This window comes from Trachemys scripta, chromosome 1, assembly GCF_013100865.1.
Source record: "Trachemys scripta elegans isolate TJP31775 chromosome 1, CAS_Tse_1.0, whole genome shotgun sequence".
Taxonomy (NCBI): Eukaryota; Metazoa; Chordata; order Testudines; family Emydidae; genus Trachemys; species Trachemys scripta.
The window spans coordinates 310,471,027-310,483,764 of NC_048298.1; the positions used below are offsets into that span (position 1 = coordinate 310,471,027).

The window sequence follows — 12,738 nt, forward strand, 5'->3', positions numbered from 1 at the left end:
CAGCAAATTCTCACCCTAATTGTTGATTTAGGCAGTTTGCAGATATCCTTGAGGGCAAGCTGCACTTGCTTGCAGCTTAAAATGTCAGATATACCTTTCACAGGCTAGAAATCCCTCTAGCCTGGGTTCATCCCTTCTGCCCCAGTTCAGGCCTTGTTTCTGAGGTGTTTCCAAGAATATCCTTTGGTCGAGGAGTCAGTGAAGAAGAGCCATGATGATGTCACTCCCCTGCCTTAAATAGCTTTTGCATATGTCGGGAACCCTTTGTCTCCCTGTTTGATTCCCATGTCTGGACAGTGGAAAAATACTAGTATTCTATGATGGAATTGAGTACCAGGTGACTTGGTCACATGTCTTTGTAGGGCTGCCTCAACTATGACTCAGAGGCTGTTTGTACTGTCCTCAGAAAGGCTCCCTGGTGGGAGATTAGCATCCCCTAAAACAGGGGTTGGCAAACTTTTTGGCCTGAGGGTCACATCTGGGTATAGAAATTGTACGGTGGGCCATGAATCCTCATGAAATTGGGGTTGGGGTGCAGGAGGGGGTGCGGGCTCTGGGATGGGGTGAGAAATGAGGAGTCAGGGTGCGGGAGGGGGCTTCGGGCTGGGGCGGGGTGGTGGTGTGCGGGAGGAGGGGTGAGGGCTCTGGGTGGGGCTGAGGATGAGGGGTTTGGGGTGCAGGAGGGTGCTCCGGGCTGGGACCAAGGGGTTCGGAGGGCAGGAGGGGGAACGGGGTAGGGGCGCAAGGGGTGGTTGTGGCTCAGGGGTGCCAGCTCGGGGCGGCGCTTATCTCAAGAGGCTCCCGGAAGCAGTGGCATGTCCCCCCTCCAGCTTCTACGTGGCGTCGCAGCCAGGTGGCTCTGCTGTGTGCTGCTCTGTCCACAAGCGCTGCTCCTGCAGCTCCCGTTGGCCACGGTTCCCGGCTAATGGGAGCTGTGGGGGTGGTGCTTAGGGTGGGCACAGCGTGTGGAGCGGGGCCCCTTGGGCTGTCCCTATGCATAGGAGCCGGAGGGGGGACACGTTGCTGCTTTCAGAAGCCGTGTGGAGCGGCCCCCGACCCTGCTCCCTGGCTGGAGCAGGGCAAGCCCCAGCCCTCACTCCCCAGCGCGAGCTCGAGGGCCGGATTAAAGCAGCTGGCAGGCTGGAATCGGCCCGTGGGCCGTAGTTTTCCCACCCCTGTTCTAAGACCTATTGTTCTCCCTAATGGCCCTTCCCAGCCAGCCACCTAGACTGATTGCATTCTGTCTAGTGGGCATACCCCAGGAGTAAACACATCTGTAATAGATGCATAGACGATATTTCTAACTTCAGATATAAATATGATACATGCATACAAGCAGGATAATCATATTCAGTAAATCATAACCTTTTCAATGATATCTCACATGATCTATCTTGCATAAAATATATCATAGTTATGCCATAATCATATCATAACAATATCTCTGAAGAATATGGGGCATAGTGTCATACCAGAATCTCTCTCTTTCACCTCACACCCCTAAGAAGAGCTGTGATTAGCTATTTGTAGAGTAAGGGAGACAGTTTTATGTCTCCCAGTGTTGATTACTTGGTCAGTTAAGGAATATTATCGACCGCAAAGACCTTTATAACAAGTCCTCCTTAGTTGAAAGCAGATGGCCACTCCTCATGATGTGTGTGGAGGTTCAGTGGGAAGGGAATAGTCCTAATTCTCCAATGGTGGATGCAGATATTCTGCCAAAAGGGCGTGAAAGTGATCTGTTGCTGTAGCAGTGTGCCATTTTTGACCAAAAGGAAGATGGAGTAGACAGTGAGCACACTTTTTTTTTTTTTTTTTTTAACACAGTCTGAATCAGGCAAGACAGTATTTCCCCACTGTAGAGGCAAGCAATCAGCAAGTTGATCTCTAGCTTATTTGTCCCATTGGTGTATTGATCATCATAGCAGTGGAGATATGTCTTCAGGTTTTGCATCTGTTGTTCTGGCAGAGTCTGGTGCTACTTTGAGTTGGTGTGTCCTGGTCTATGGAGCTCTGTAAATCTCAAAAGCTCATCATCTCTTCCACCAACAGAAGTTGGTCCAATAGAACATATTATCTCACCCACGTTCTCTCTTTAAAAAATTACAGCCAAAAGGACAGGAAATGGTAGGAGCCTTATCTTAATAATTGTCCATCTTAATGCTAATTCAGAGATGTGACTAACTATTTTAGCCACATTTTTTTTTCTTGCCTTAGGGGACTGCACATGTCAAGACAACATAGTTATGATAATTTTTGTTAGTTTTTGAAAAAAAAAAAAAAAAAAGCCTCATCCACCTATTCTTTTTGGTTAGATGATCTGTAGCAGACCCCTACCATGACATCACCCTTGTTTTTTACCCCTTTACCCAGAGACTTTCAACAGTTCTGTCTCCTATTTCCTTCTCAACCTCAGTCCAACTGTATACATCTTTGATATACAAGGCAACACATCCTCCCTTTTTTCCCTGCCTGTCCTTCCTGAGCAACCTGTACCCTTCTATACCAATATTCCAGTCATGTGCGTTATCCGACCCAGTTTCTGTGATGCCAACTCATATTTGTGTTTATTCACTAGTATTTCTATTTCTTCCTGTTTATTGCTCATACTTCTTGCATTAGTATACAGACATCTAAGACAGTGGTTCTCAAAGTTGGTCCGCTGCTTGTTCAGGGAAAGCCCCTGACGGGCCGGGCTGGTTAGTTTACCTGCTGCGTCCACAGGTTTGGCCGGTCGCGGCTCACACTGGCTGTGGTTTGCCGCTCCAGGCCACTGGAGGCTGCGGGAAGGGCAGCCAGCACATCCCTCAGCCGGCACTGCTTCCCGCAGCCCCCATTGGCCTAGAGCGGCGAACCGCAGCTAATGGGAGACGTGATCTGCCGAACCTGCAGACGCAGCAGGTAAACAAACTGGCCCGGCCCGCTAGGGGCTTTCCCTGAACAAGTGGCGGACCAGCTTTGAGAACCACTGATCTAAGATACTGATTTGATATCCCCTCTGTGTTCCCTCTTGTTTCTGCTATAATGGCCCAAGCTCCAGATTCCAACCCTCTTTCCCAGGGCTCCATGATTTTGACTTAACTGTGAGCTTTTATCTTGTGACCCCCGTCAAACCTAATTTAAAGCCCTCCTTACTAGGTTAGCCAGTCTGTATCCATCCATCTCTTTTCAGCAGTCCTTCTTCCTGGAACAGCATCCCATGGTCAAGCAAGTTGAAGTTCCTCCTAGTGATACCATCTGCACAGCCATGCATTCACCTCCAGGATGCATCTGTCTCTGCCTGAGCTCCTACCTTTGACCAGAAGGATTGAAGAGAACACCAGCTGCACCCCCAACTCTTTCACCTTTACTCCCAGAGCCCTGTCGTCATTTCTGATCTGCTCTGGGTCATACCTCACAGTATCATTAATGCCAACATGGATGAGTAGCATGGGGTAGTAGTCAGAGGGCTTGGATGATCCTCGACAGTCCCTCTGTAATGTCTTGGACACAGAACCCTGGCAGGCAGCATACCTCCTGGGATGCCATGTCAGGCTGACAGATGGGTGCCTCTGTCCTCTTCAGAAGGGAGTCACTAACCACTACTACACTATGTTTCCTCTTGGGGTGGTGGTGGCTGTGATCCTCCCAGCATTGGGGGTACAGAGCTTCTCCTCTTCCATCTTTGGGGGCGATTCCTCATCCCTACTTGCCAGGATAGCATAATGGTTCTTCATCACTGTGGTTGGTGGGTTGGGAGCATGGGTGCAGTACTGCCTGCTGCCAGAAGTAACCAGCAGCCAGTGTTACTGGTTGACAGAAAGCAGAGACTTCCTTGGAATTTCTTTAGCTTGACGTTTCATTTTATTAGACCATAACTAAAAATGTAAGTATATGAGTTATATTCTTCAAACATCAGGTGTATGAAAGTAATTGTATCTTTTAAAATTTAGTAAAGGCACAGGCAAGTTTGTAATAATGTAACATAAGAATAAATTATAGTAATTTTACTAATAACATTTTTTGCATGAAATTTCTCACCCACAGAACCTTAATGATCAATTAATCTGACATATATATATATATATATATATAACGTAGGCCATAGAAACTCACGCATGTTTCTCTGAATCTTGTGAATGGCTCCTGTTTTGCCCTGATTTTGTTCTAAGCCTTCTGAGAAGAAGTTGTTAAAGCCCTAAAAATACTGTCTTGACAGTGCTCAAATTGTTTGCCACTTTGATTCTAGGAAAGTTTTAAAATTGTAATTTTTGAGGACTGTAATTCATAATTATCAAAGTTTGTGCCAGAGATTTCAAGATTGGAGGCATCCACATATCCAGAATGATTTAGTGTTTACTGCAGAATTATGATATTCACTTCCTGGGTTGTGGAAGAGAGTTGTTCAAGAAAATAAAGGGTGCAAAATTTCTCTCCTGTGGATTATCTGCTTTGGTGACTGAGTTGGGCACAGACATACACTTTGGTTCTATTTCCTTTAACTTTCTTAGTTAATTTCTAATTATTTTTGTCATTTCCAGTATTGCCAACCCCAAGTGTTCAAAAATCACGAAATTGGCTTTCTGGGTTTTTTTAAAAATATGAATTTTTGGTAATGTTTGCCTTCTGTTTTTTGAACCTTTTTGGTGCATTTGGGTCACGTTTTCAAGCTTTTATCTGCAGTCACAAGGGTTAGAAATTTTTTAAAATGGAAGGTTTCAGAGTAGCAGACGTGTTAGTCTGTATCTGCAAAAAGAACAGGAGTACTTGTGGCACCTTAGAGACTATCGAATTTATTTGAGCATAAGCTTTCGCGGGCTACATCCCACTTCTTCGGATGCATCTGTGATTCATCTTAATTATACCCTGAATATGTTTAAGGAACATTTGCACTTCTAAAATGAATTGGACCTTTTGCTTTTATTTAAAATGAGCCAAATGTAGGAGAGGGCTCAATGATTTAATTAGCTACTAATTTATTAATTTAAATTTATATAATTCAAAAAAATCTCTTCAGAGTTACAGGTACCTTTGCCATATGTTAAAATCTCCAGAATAAAAAACAAAAGTAAACCCAGCAACCTTTCAAAAACCAAGAAGGAGAAAAACCCACTCCAGCCATTAATAATAGCCCTCTGCTTCCCAAAAGCCTGGGCTAAAAAGGGGGAGTTTTGCAGTGTGTCCTACAGTTCAACAGATCTGTTTTGGACCTGGTGGAAGTAAATTCCAAAGCTGAGGGCCGACTATTGAGAATTCTTTCTCAGCAGCTCCATCTCTTTAAACTAATTCCCACATGAGCCATCCTTTGGAGTAGAAGAGCAATTGCCCAAAACTACTCGCTGGGGCCTTTGAAAGATGAGATAAGTAAGACTAGAAAGTCAGATCAATCATTATAACACATGGGAAAATTAATGGAGGTTGGTAATAGAAACATTTTCAGAGGGAAAACAAGTTAGTGTAGCTCTATTATTTGTGTAAATAGGTTGGCATTAGAGCTGGCAGAACTGCAAAGCTATAGCACATTGGAAATGGTACTAGGTATAGGGTAGTCTTTAGTTGCATTTACCATTAGTATATCATCGATCAATATTTTGTAATGCTATCCTCAAAATGAAGTGAAATTGTTCTCAGAAGTGGGACCACCTGGTTCAAATCCAGACAGATTGCAACCTGAGAGCTTCAGCATCATCATTTCCATCCACACCTCCAGAATCCATTTGTTTCTTTTCCCTCTTTTTCATATTAGGCCAAAGCTGATTACGAGAAGGACGAGAGACGCAAAGAACTCAAGCGGCTGCGAGGTGAGGATACATGGATGCTTCCTGATGTGAACCAACGTGTGGAAGAGCTCGAAAAGGTGATGGAGCAGTAAATCATTGAATTTCAGGCTAGCTTTCCATTATCTTGAAGTAAACTGAAAGATTCAGTTACTTAAAATGATGTAGAAAATAATCTTCCTCAAAAGCAACCTTGGTAAAAACTAAATGGAAATATATATCAGAATTCCTTTGTTTTGATTGTACAAAAGTAGAAGTATTGCTTTAGATGAGCTTTACATCTAATTTCTACCATGTAAAAATGGCAGCAGAGACATCAGTCACCTGGAGTTCTTAGTGGGCTATACAACAACGAGGTTTAATTTTTAGACATTTGAAAAGGAAAATAATTTGTTGGTAAATTGGAGAGGATTTAGAGAAGAGCCATGAGAATCATTAAAGGATTAAAAACAGGCCTTATAATGATAGTCTCAAGGAGCTCAATCTGTTTAGTTTATCCAAGAGAAGGTTAAGGGGTGACATGATCACAGTCTACATGGGGAACAAATATTTGATAACAGGTGTGACGGGTTGGATCACAGAAACCCCCTTGGGAACTGCCAACTGATGTGCCACAACTACTTCTGCCCCTGCTTTCCCTGCCAGCTTCTGACTCCAGCACCCCGTCTTGTTGAGCCAGACGTGCCATTTCCATAAAGTCTGCTCCAGCACAGACTTAGGGTCTGAAGTATGTGCCCCAAAGCTGCAGACTTAACTGAAAGCAACTTAAGAAGTGTTCCTGTCTTTAACACTCAGATGCCCAACTCCCAATGGGGTCCAAACCCCAAATAAATCCATTTTACCCTTATATAGGGTAAACTCATAAATTGTTCGCCCTCTATAACACTGATAGAGAGATGTGCACTGCTGTTTCGCCCCCCCCCCCCGTATTAATACATACTCTGGGTTAATTAATAAGTAAAAGTGATTTTTTTTAAATACAGAAAGTAGGATTTAAGTGGTTCAAGTAATAGCAGAGAGAACAAAGTGAGTTACCAAGTAAAATAAAATAAAACACACAAGTCTGAGTCTAATACGGTAAGAAAACTGAGTACAGATAAAAACCTCACCCTTAGAGGAATTCCAGTAAGCTTCCTTTTACAGACTAGTCTCGTTCTAGTCTGGGTCCAGCAATCACTCGCACCCCCTGTAATTACTGTCCTTTGTTCCAGTTTCTTTCACGTATCCTTGAGGGTGGAGAGGCTATTTCTTTAGCCAACTGAAGACAAAATGGAGGAGTCTCCCACCATCTTAAATAGCGTTTCTCTTGTGGGTGGAGACCCCCTCCTCTCTCCTGGGCAAAGTCCAGCTCCAAGATGGAGTTTTGGAGTCACAGGGCAAGTCACATGTCCATGCATGACTCAGTTTTTACAGGCAGCAGCCATTGCTTACCTGCTACCTTGAATGTCCTCATGTAGACTTCTTATGTGGATTGGAGCCTTCCAAGATCCATTGACACTTAAGTACTTCTTGATTGGGTACTTAATTTGCACATTCCTTTCTTAAGAAGCTGACCAAATGCTTTACAAAGGCTACTTAAAAATCAAGCCAGTACACAGCCAATATTCATAACTTCAAATACAAAAATGGTACATGCACATAAATAGGATTAATAGATTCAATAGATCATAACCTTTGCAGAGATATGTTACATGGCATATGTAGCATAAAACGTATTCTAGTTATGTCATATATACATTCATAAGCATATTTCCATAAAGCCTTGTGGGGGGCATTGTCACAATGGGGTCTTCAGTCTAGCAGACAAAGGTAAAACAAGATCCAATGGCTGGAAGCTGAAGCTACACAAATTCAGACAGGAAATAAGGCATACATTTTTAACAGTGATGGTAATTAACTGCTGGAACAATTTACCAAAGGTGGATTCTCCATCATTGGCAATTTTAAAATTAAAATTGGAAGTTTTTCTAGAAGATACGCCTTAGTTCAAACAGGAATTATTCTGGGGGAAGTTCTATGGCCTGTTTTATAGAGAAGGTAGATTAGATGATCACAGTGATCCTTTCTGGCCTTGGAATCCGTGAATCTAGTAATGGGATATGAAGCCTCTCACTTATGTTCTCTCTGAGTTAATCATTGTTAATATAGTATCTGGAGAGGCCCATTAGTATTTTGGGCCCCACTCTGCTGGGTGCTGTAAACAGTGAGGGTTTGTCTATACAGTTTGTTAGTCCACACCAGTTGGGGTATAAATTCTAATGTGTATTAGCATGTCACTCACTAACTGGCTGTGTAGACTCTACTGGCGTGCACTAAAAGTTCCCTAGAGTGTGTTAATATAGTTAATACTGTTTGAAATGGGACTATGTTAATGCATAGTAGGGAACTTTTAGCGTGATCCAGTCAGATCCACATGGGCCAGTTAGCATGCAGTGTGCTGGTGCTCATTAGAATTTACACTCTAACTGATTTGGACTGACACACTGTATAGACAGGTCCTTAGTAGAAGATTTATTTGTCTTGTGTTTGGCAAGACTGAACAGGTGTGTGTAAAAGGCCTTGTCTACATGGGAAAGGTTTATTTTAGAATATTAAGTTATTTCAAGATAAACTGCCTTGTGTCCATACACAAGTTTTTTTTAAATTATCTGGTATCTTTTCACACATTAATTAATCCCTATGGAAATGAAATAGCTTATTTCTGAAATGAGCTTTTTTTCAGGTTAAGGTTTGTGTGGACCAGTAGTGTGCAACCTGCGGCCTGTCAGGGTAATCCGCTGGTGGGCCGCGAGACAGTTTGTTTACATTGACCATCCGCAGGCACGGCCGCCTGCAGCTCCCAGTGGCTGCGGTTTGCCATTCCCGGCCAATGGGAGCTGCGGGAAGCGGTGCTGGTTTAGACAACTTAGTTCTGGGTGATGGCTGGGCAGAGCCTCTCACTGACTGCTCAGCTTCTCCCCCACCCCTCGTAGTGTGCTCAGGATTACGTCTGCAATGGAGACTTTAGGCTCTAAAGGGTTTATTTCCCTGAAGTATCAAATCCCACAACCATTGACCAAATGTTCTGCCTTCTTATCAGGCTTACTGTGCCACTTCACTATCCCATTTCCTCCTGGTGACTGCTGCCACTCCCACACTTGAGATGGCAGCAGTGCTGAGGTTAAAAATCAAACATATTGCATGGCAGGTATGTTTATTGTAATGGCAGAGAGAGAAAGAGAGGAAGCAATAGAAAAAGTACTTTGTCTTTCAGTTTGATCACTTTTAGCTACTTCGTTTTGTGAGGTAAATTGTCAAAATTGGGCTACAGAGATACAGGTCTGTCTCATCTTACGCTGGGGTTACGTTCCGCAGTCAACACCTAAAGCGAAAATTGCGTATAGTCAAAATTACATTGAGTGTAATGGTGGGCGGAATCGCTTGCACTACAGAAACTGTATTTAAATTGTTATTTTTCTCTTTGTTGGGTTTTTGTTTTTGTTTTTGCCGACCACGTAAGGTTGAAATCGCACATGTTAAATGTGCCTAACATGCGACAGACCTGTATTTCAAAATACATAAAGATTGTAGAAACATAGAAATGTAGGGCTGGAAGGGACCTGGAAGAGTAATCTAGTCCCTCCCTCTGTGCTGAGCAGGACCAAGTATACCTAGATCATCATTCACAGGTGTGTGTTTAACTTGTTATTAAAAGTCTCCTATGACGGGGATTTCACAAACTCTTTGTGTAACCTATTCTAGTATTTAACTACTATTATAGTTAGAAAGTTTTTCCTAATATCTAACCTAAATCTCTTTGCTTCAAATTAAGACCATTACTACTTGTCCTGCCTGCAGTGGACATGGAGAACAAGTGATCACTGTTCTCTTTATAACAGCCCTTAATACATTTGAAGATAAATCAGCTCCCGCCTTCAGCTGTCTTTTCTCAAGACTAAACATGTCCAGTTCTTTAAACTTTTTCTCAAGTCAGGTTTTCTAAACCTTTTATCCTTTTTTGTTCTCTCCACATCTTTCCTAAAGTGTGGCACCCAGAACTGGACACACTACTCCAGCTGAGGCCTCACCAGTTCTGAGTAGAGTGGGACAATTACCTCCCGTGTCTTATATACAGCACTCCTGTTAATAAGACCCAGAATAGTCATCTTTTTCACAATTATATCATATTGTTGACTCATATTTAATTTATAATTCACTATAACTCCAGAGCTTTTTCAGCAGTCTTACTGCTTACTCCAGTGGTTCTCAACCTTTCCAGACTACTGTACACCTTTCAGGAGTCTGATTTGTCTCGCGAATTCCAATTCTCACTTAAAAACTTGCTTACAAAATGAGACATAAAAACAGAAGTCACAGCACACTATTACTGAAAAATTGCTTACTTTCTCATTTTTCTCATATAATTATAAAATAAAACGATTGGACTATAAATATTGTACTTACATTTCAGCTTATAGTATATAGAGCAGTATAAAACAAGTCATTGTATGAAATTGTAGTTTGTACTGACTTAACTAGTGCTTTTTATGTAGCCTGTTGTAAAACTAGGCGAATACCTAGATGAGCTTATATGTCTTCTGGATGATCTCTGAGTACACCCAGGGATACGCATACCCCTGGTTGAGAACCACTGACCTAGACAGTTATTCTCCATTTTGTAGTTGTGCTTTTGATGTTTCCTTTCTAAGTGTAGTATTTTACACTTATCTTGATTGAATTTAATCTTGTTGATTTCAGACCAATTCTCCAATTTATCAAGGCCATTTTGAAGTCTAACCATGTCCTTCACAATGCTTGCAACCCCTTCCACCTAGGTGTCATCTGCAAATTTTATAAGCATACTCTCCACTCTTTCATCCAAGAAATATTGAATAGTACAGGATCCAGGACAGACCCACTGCAGGACCTCGCTAGATACGTTCTCCCAGTTAGACAGTGAACTATTGATAACTCTTTGAGTGTGGTCTTTCAACCAGTTGTGCACCCACTTTATAGTAATTTCATCTAGACAGCATTTCCCTAAGTTGCTTATGAGATTGTCATGTGGGACTGTGTCGAAAGCCTTAGTAACATCGAGATAAATGTCTTTATAGAACCTCTTCTTTCTGCCTTTTTATGTCCCTTGCTAGCTGTAACTCATTTTATGCTTTAGCCTCTCAGACTTTGTCCCTACATGCTTGTCCTATTGTTTTGTACTTAGCAGTTTGCCAATATTTCTACTTTTTGTAGGATTCCTTTTTGATTTTCAGGTAATTGAAAAGCTCTTGATGCAGCCATATTGGCCTCTTACTATTCTTCCTATCTTTCCTTTGCATCAAGATAGTCCCTTCCCACAACACTCCATACCTCAGAATAAGGGTAACAATTTTCACTCTTACACACTTGTGAGCCCATTGGTTCAGATCTGAAGACTCAGCACTTTGTGTGTTCTGTCATCATAGTTCCATTGGTTTTAAGTTAGCACTGTTACATTGACTCAATAAAGGTTTTTATTATGAAAAACTCGTCTGGGAAATTTCAATGAAATTCAGTTTCCCCCAATATAATCTATTCATAATAAAATGTTTATACAAAAAATTTCATTCATTTCCTGGGTTACAGTACATTAATTTTCTATCCACTATACTGAACAATGCATCCCTACCCGTTTCCTTGACCAGTTGTAGAGGCACTCAGGTAAATCCATGAAATACCTTCTATGTATTGCCAAGCTTTATGAACTAGCCCAACAACATCCTATCAATAGCTGTGCACACCTCCACGAGAACAGCCCGACAGCTGATCTACCAACACCAAACTGTTTAGCCACTGACCAGTAGTAACTGGGGGAGGTGGCTTTCAGATGGCGATGGCCTTGTGCTTGTCCACGCTGAGGGGAGCACTCATTTTGGTATTCCATCACTGCAGTTTCAGTGTGAGCTCAACAGATTTTTAGGGAAGTGGCCTTTGTTGTCCTGAAGTTCTGCCCTCACTGTTGGTCATCCCAGGTCGGCATCACTGTTCTTTCCCACCAGCCTGTGCTAGTTTGCTGAACCCAGAAGCAGCATTGCATTGAGTGAAGCCGCTCCAAGAAAGAGTCCTGCAGAAGTAACTGCTTGATTTCATACTCTTCCTGCATTGCCATGGCATCACCATGGCTATCTCCCAAACCAACCAAAGCCAGCTGGCCTCATGACTGCCAGAACATGTGGAGAAGCTTGTTTGTGTTAATCACAGTCAGCTCAGGCCAGGTCAGGATCATGACACTCGGCAGTGTTTTCTCCATGCTACCTGGCAGCAGTTTGAAAAATGGTGCTGGCCTGCAAAATGCAGATGAATGATGGGATGCCAGGAGAGGAATCATGGGATTTGATTTCTTTGACCCCAAATCCAAGAATTCCAGTATGTTCTGGAAGGCATCCTATAATGAGCTGCGAGAAAAATCTCCGTGTGTATGGAGCCTGGCAGTGGAAGATTGCACCATGGGATACCTGTCCAGAATACTGTGCAACTATTTAAAAAAAGTGCAGACCTGTAGAATCTCTATGGATAGTAATTTCAATGCTCTAATAAGGATATAACATTAGGGATCTATTATCGACCACCTGACCAGGACAGTGATCGTGACGATGAAATGCTAAGGGAGATTAGAGAGGCTATCAAAATTAAGAACTCAATAATAGTGGGGGATTTCAATTATCCTCATATTGACTTGGAACATGTCACCTCAGGATGAAATGCAGAGATAAAATTTCTTGATACTTTAAATGACTGCTTCTTGGAGCAACTGGTACAGGAACCCACAAGGGGAGAGACAATTCGCAATTTAGTCCTGAGTGGAGCGCAGGATCTGCTCCAAGAGGTAACTATAACAGGACCGCTTGGAAATAGTGACCATAATATAATAACTTTTAACATTCCTGTGGTGGGAAGAACACCTCAACAGCCCAACACTGTGCCATTTAACTTCAGAAAGGGGAACTATGCAAAAATGAGGGGGTAA

At 42.4% G+C, this 12,738-nt stretch overlaps 1 protein-coding gene across 1 annotated transcript in view; it reads left to right on the forward strand.

Moving 5' to 3' along the window:
• Positions 1 to 12,738, forward strand: part of CWF19L2 (CWF19 like cell cycle control factor 2) — a 165,872-nt gene that overhangs the window by 15,876 nt on the left and 137,258 nt on the right. The window contains exon 2 of the mRNA XM_034758854.1: positions 5,726 to 5,836. Within this exon, the coding sequence (XP_034614745.1) occupies positions 5,726 to 5,836 (111 nt within the window). The remainder of the gene's footprint in view (positions 1 to 5,725; positions 5,837 to 12,738) is intronic.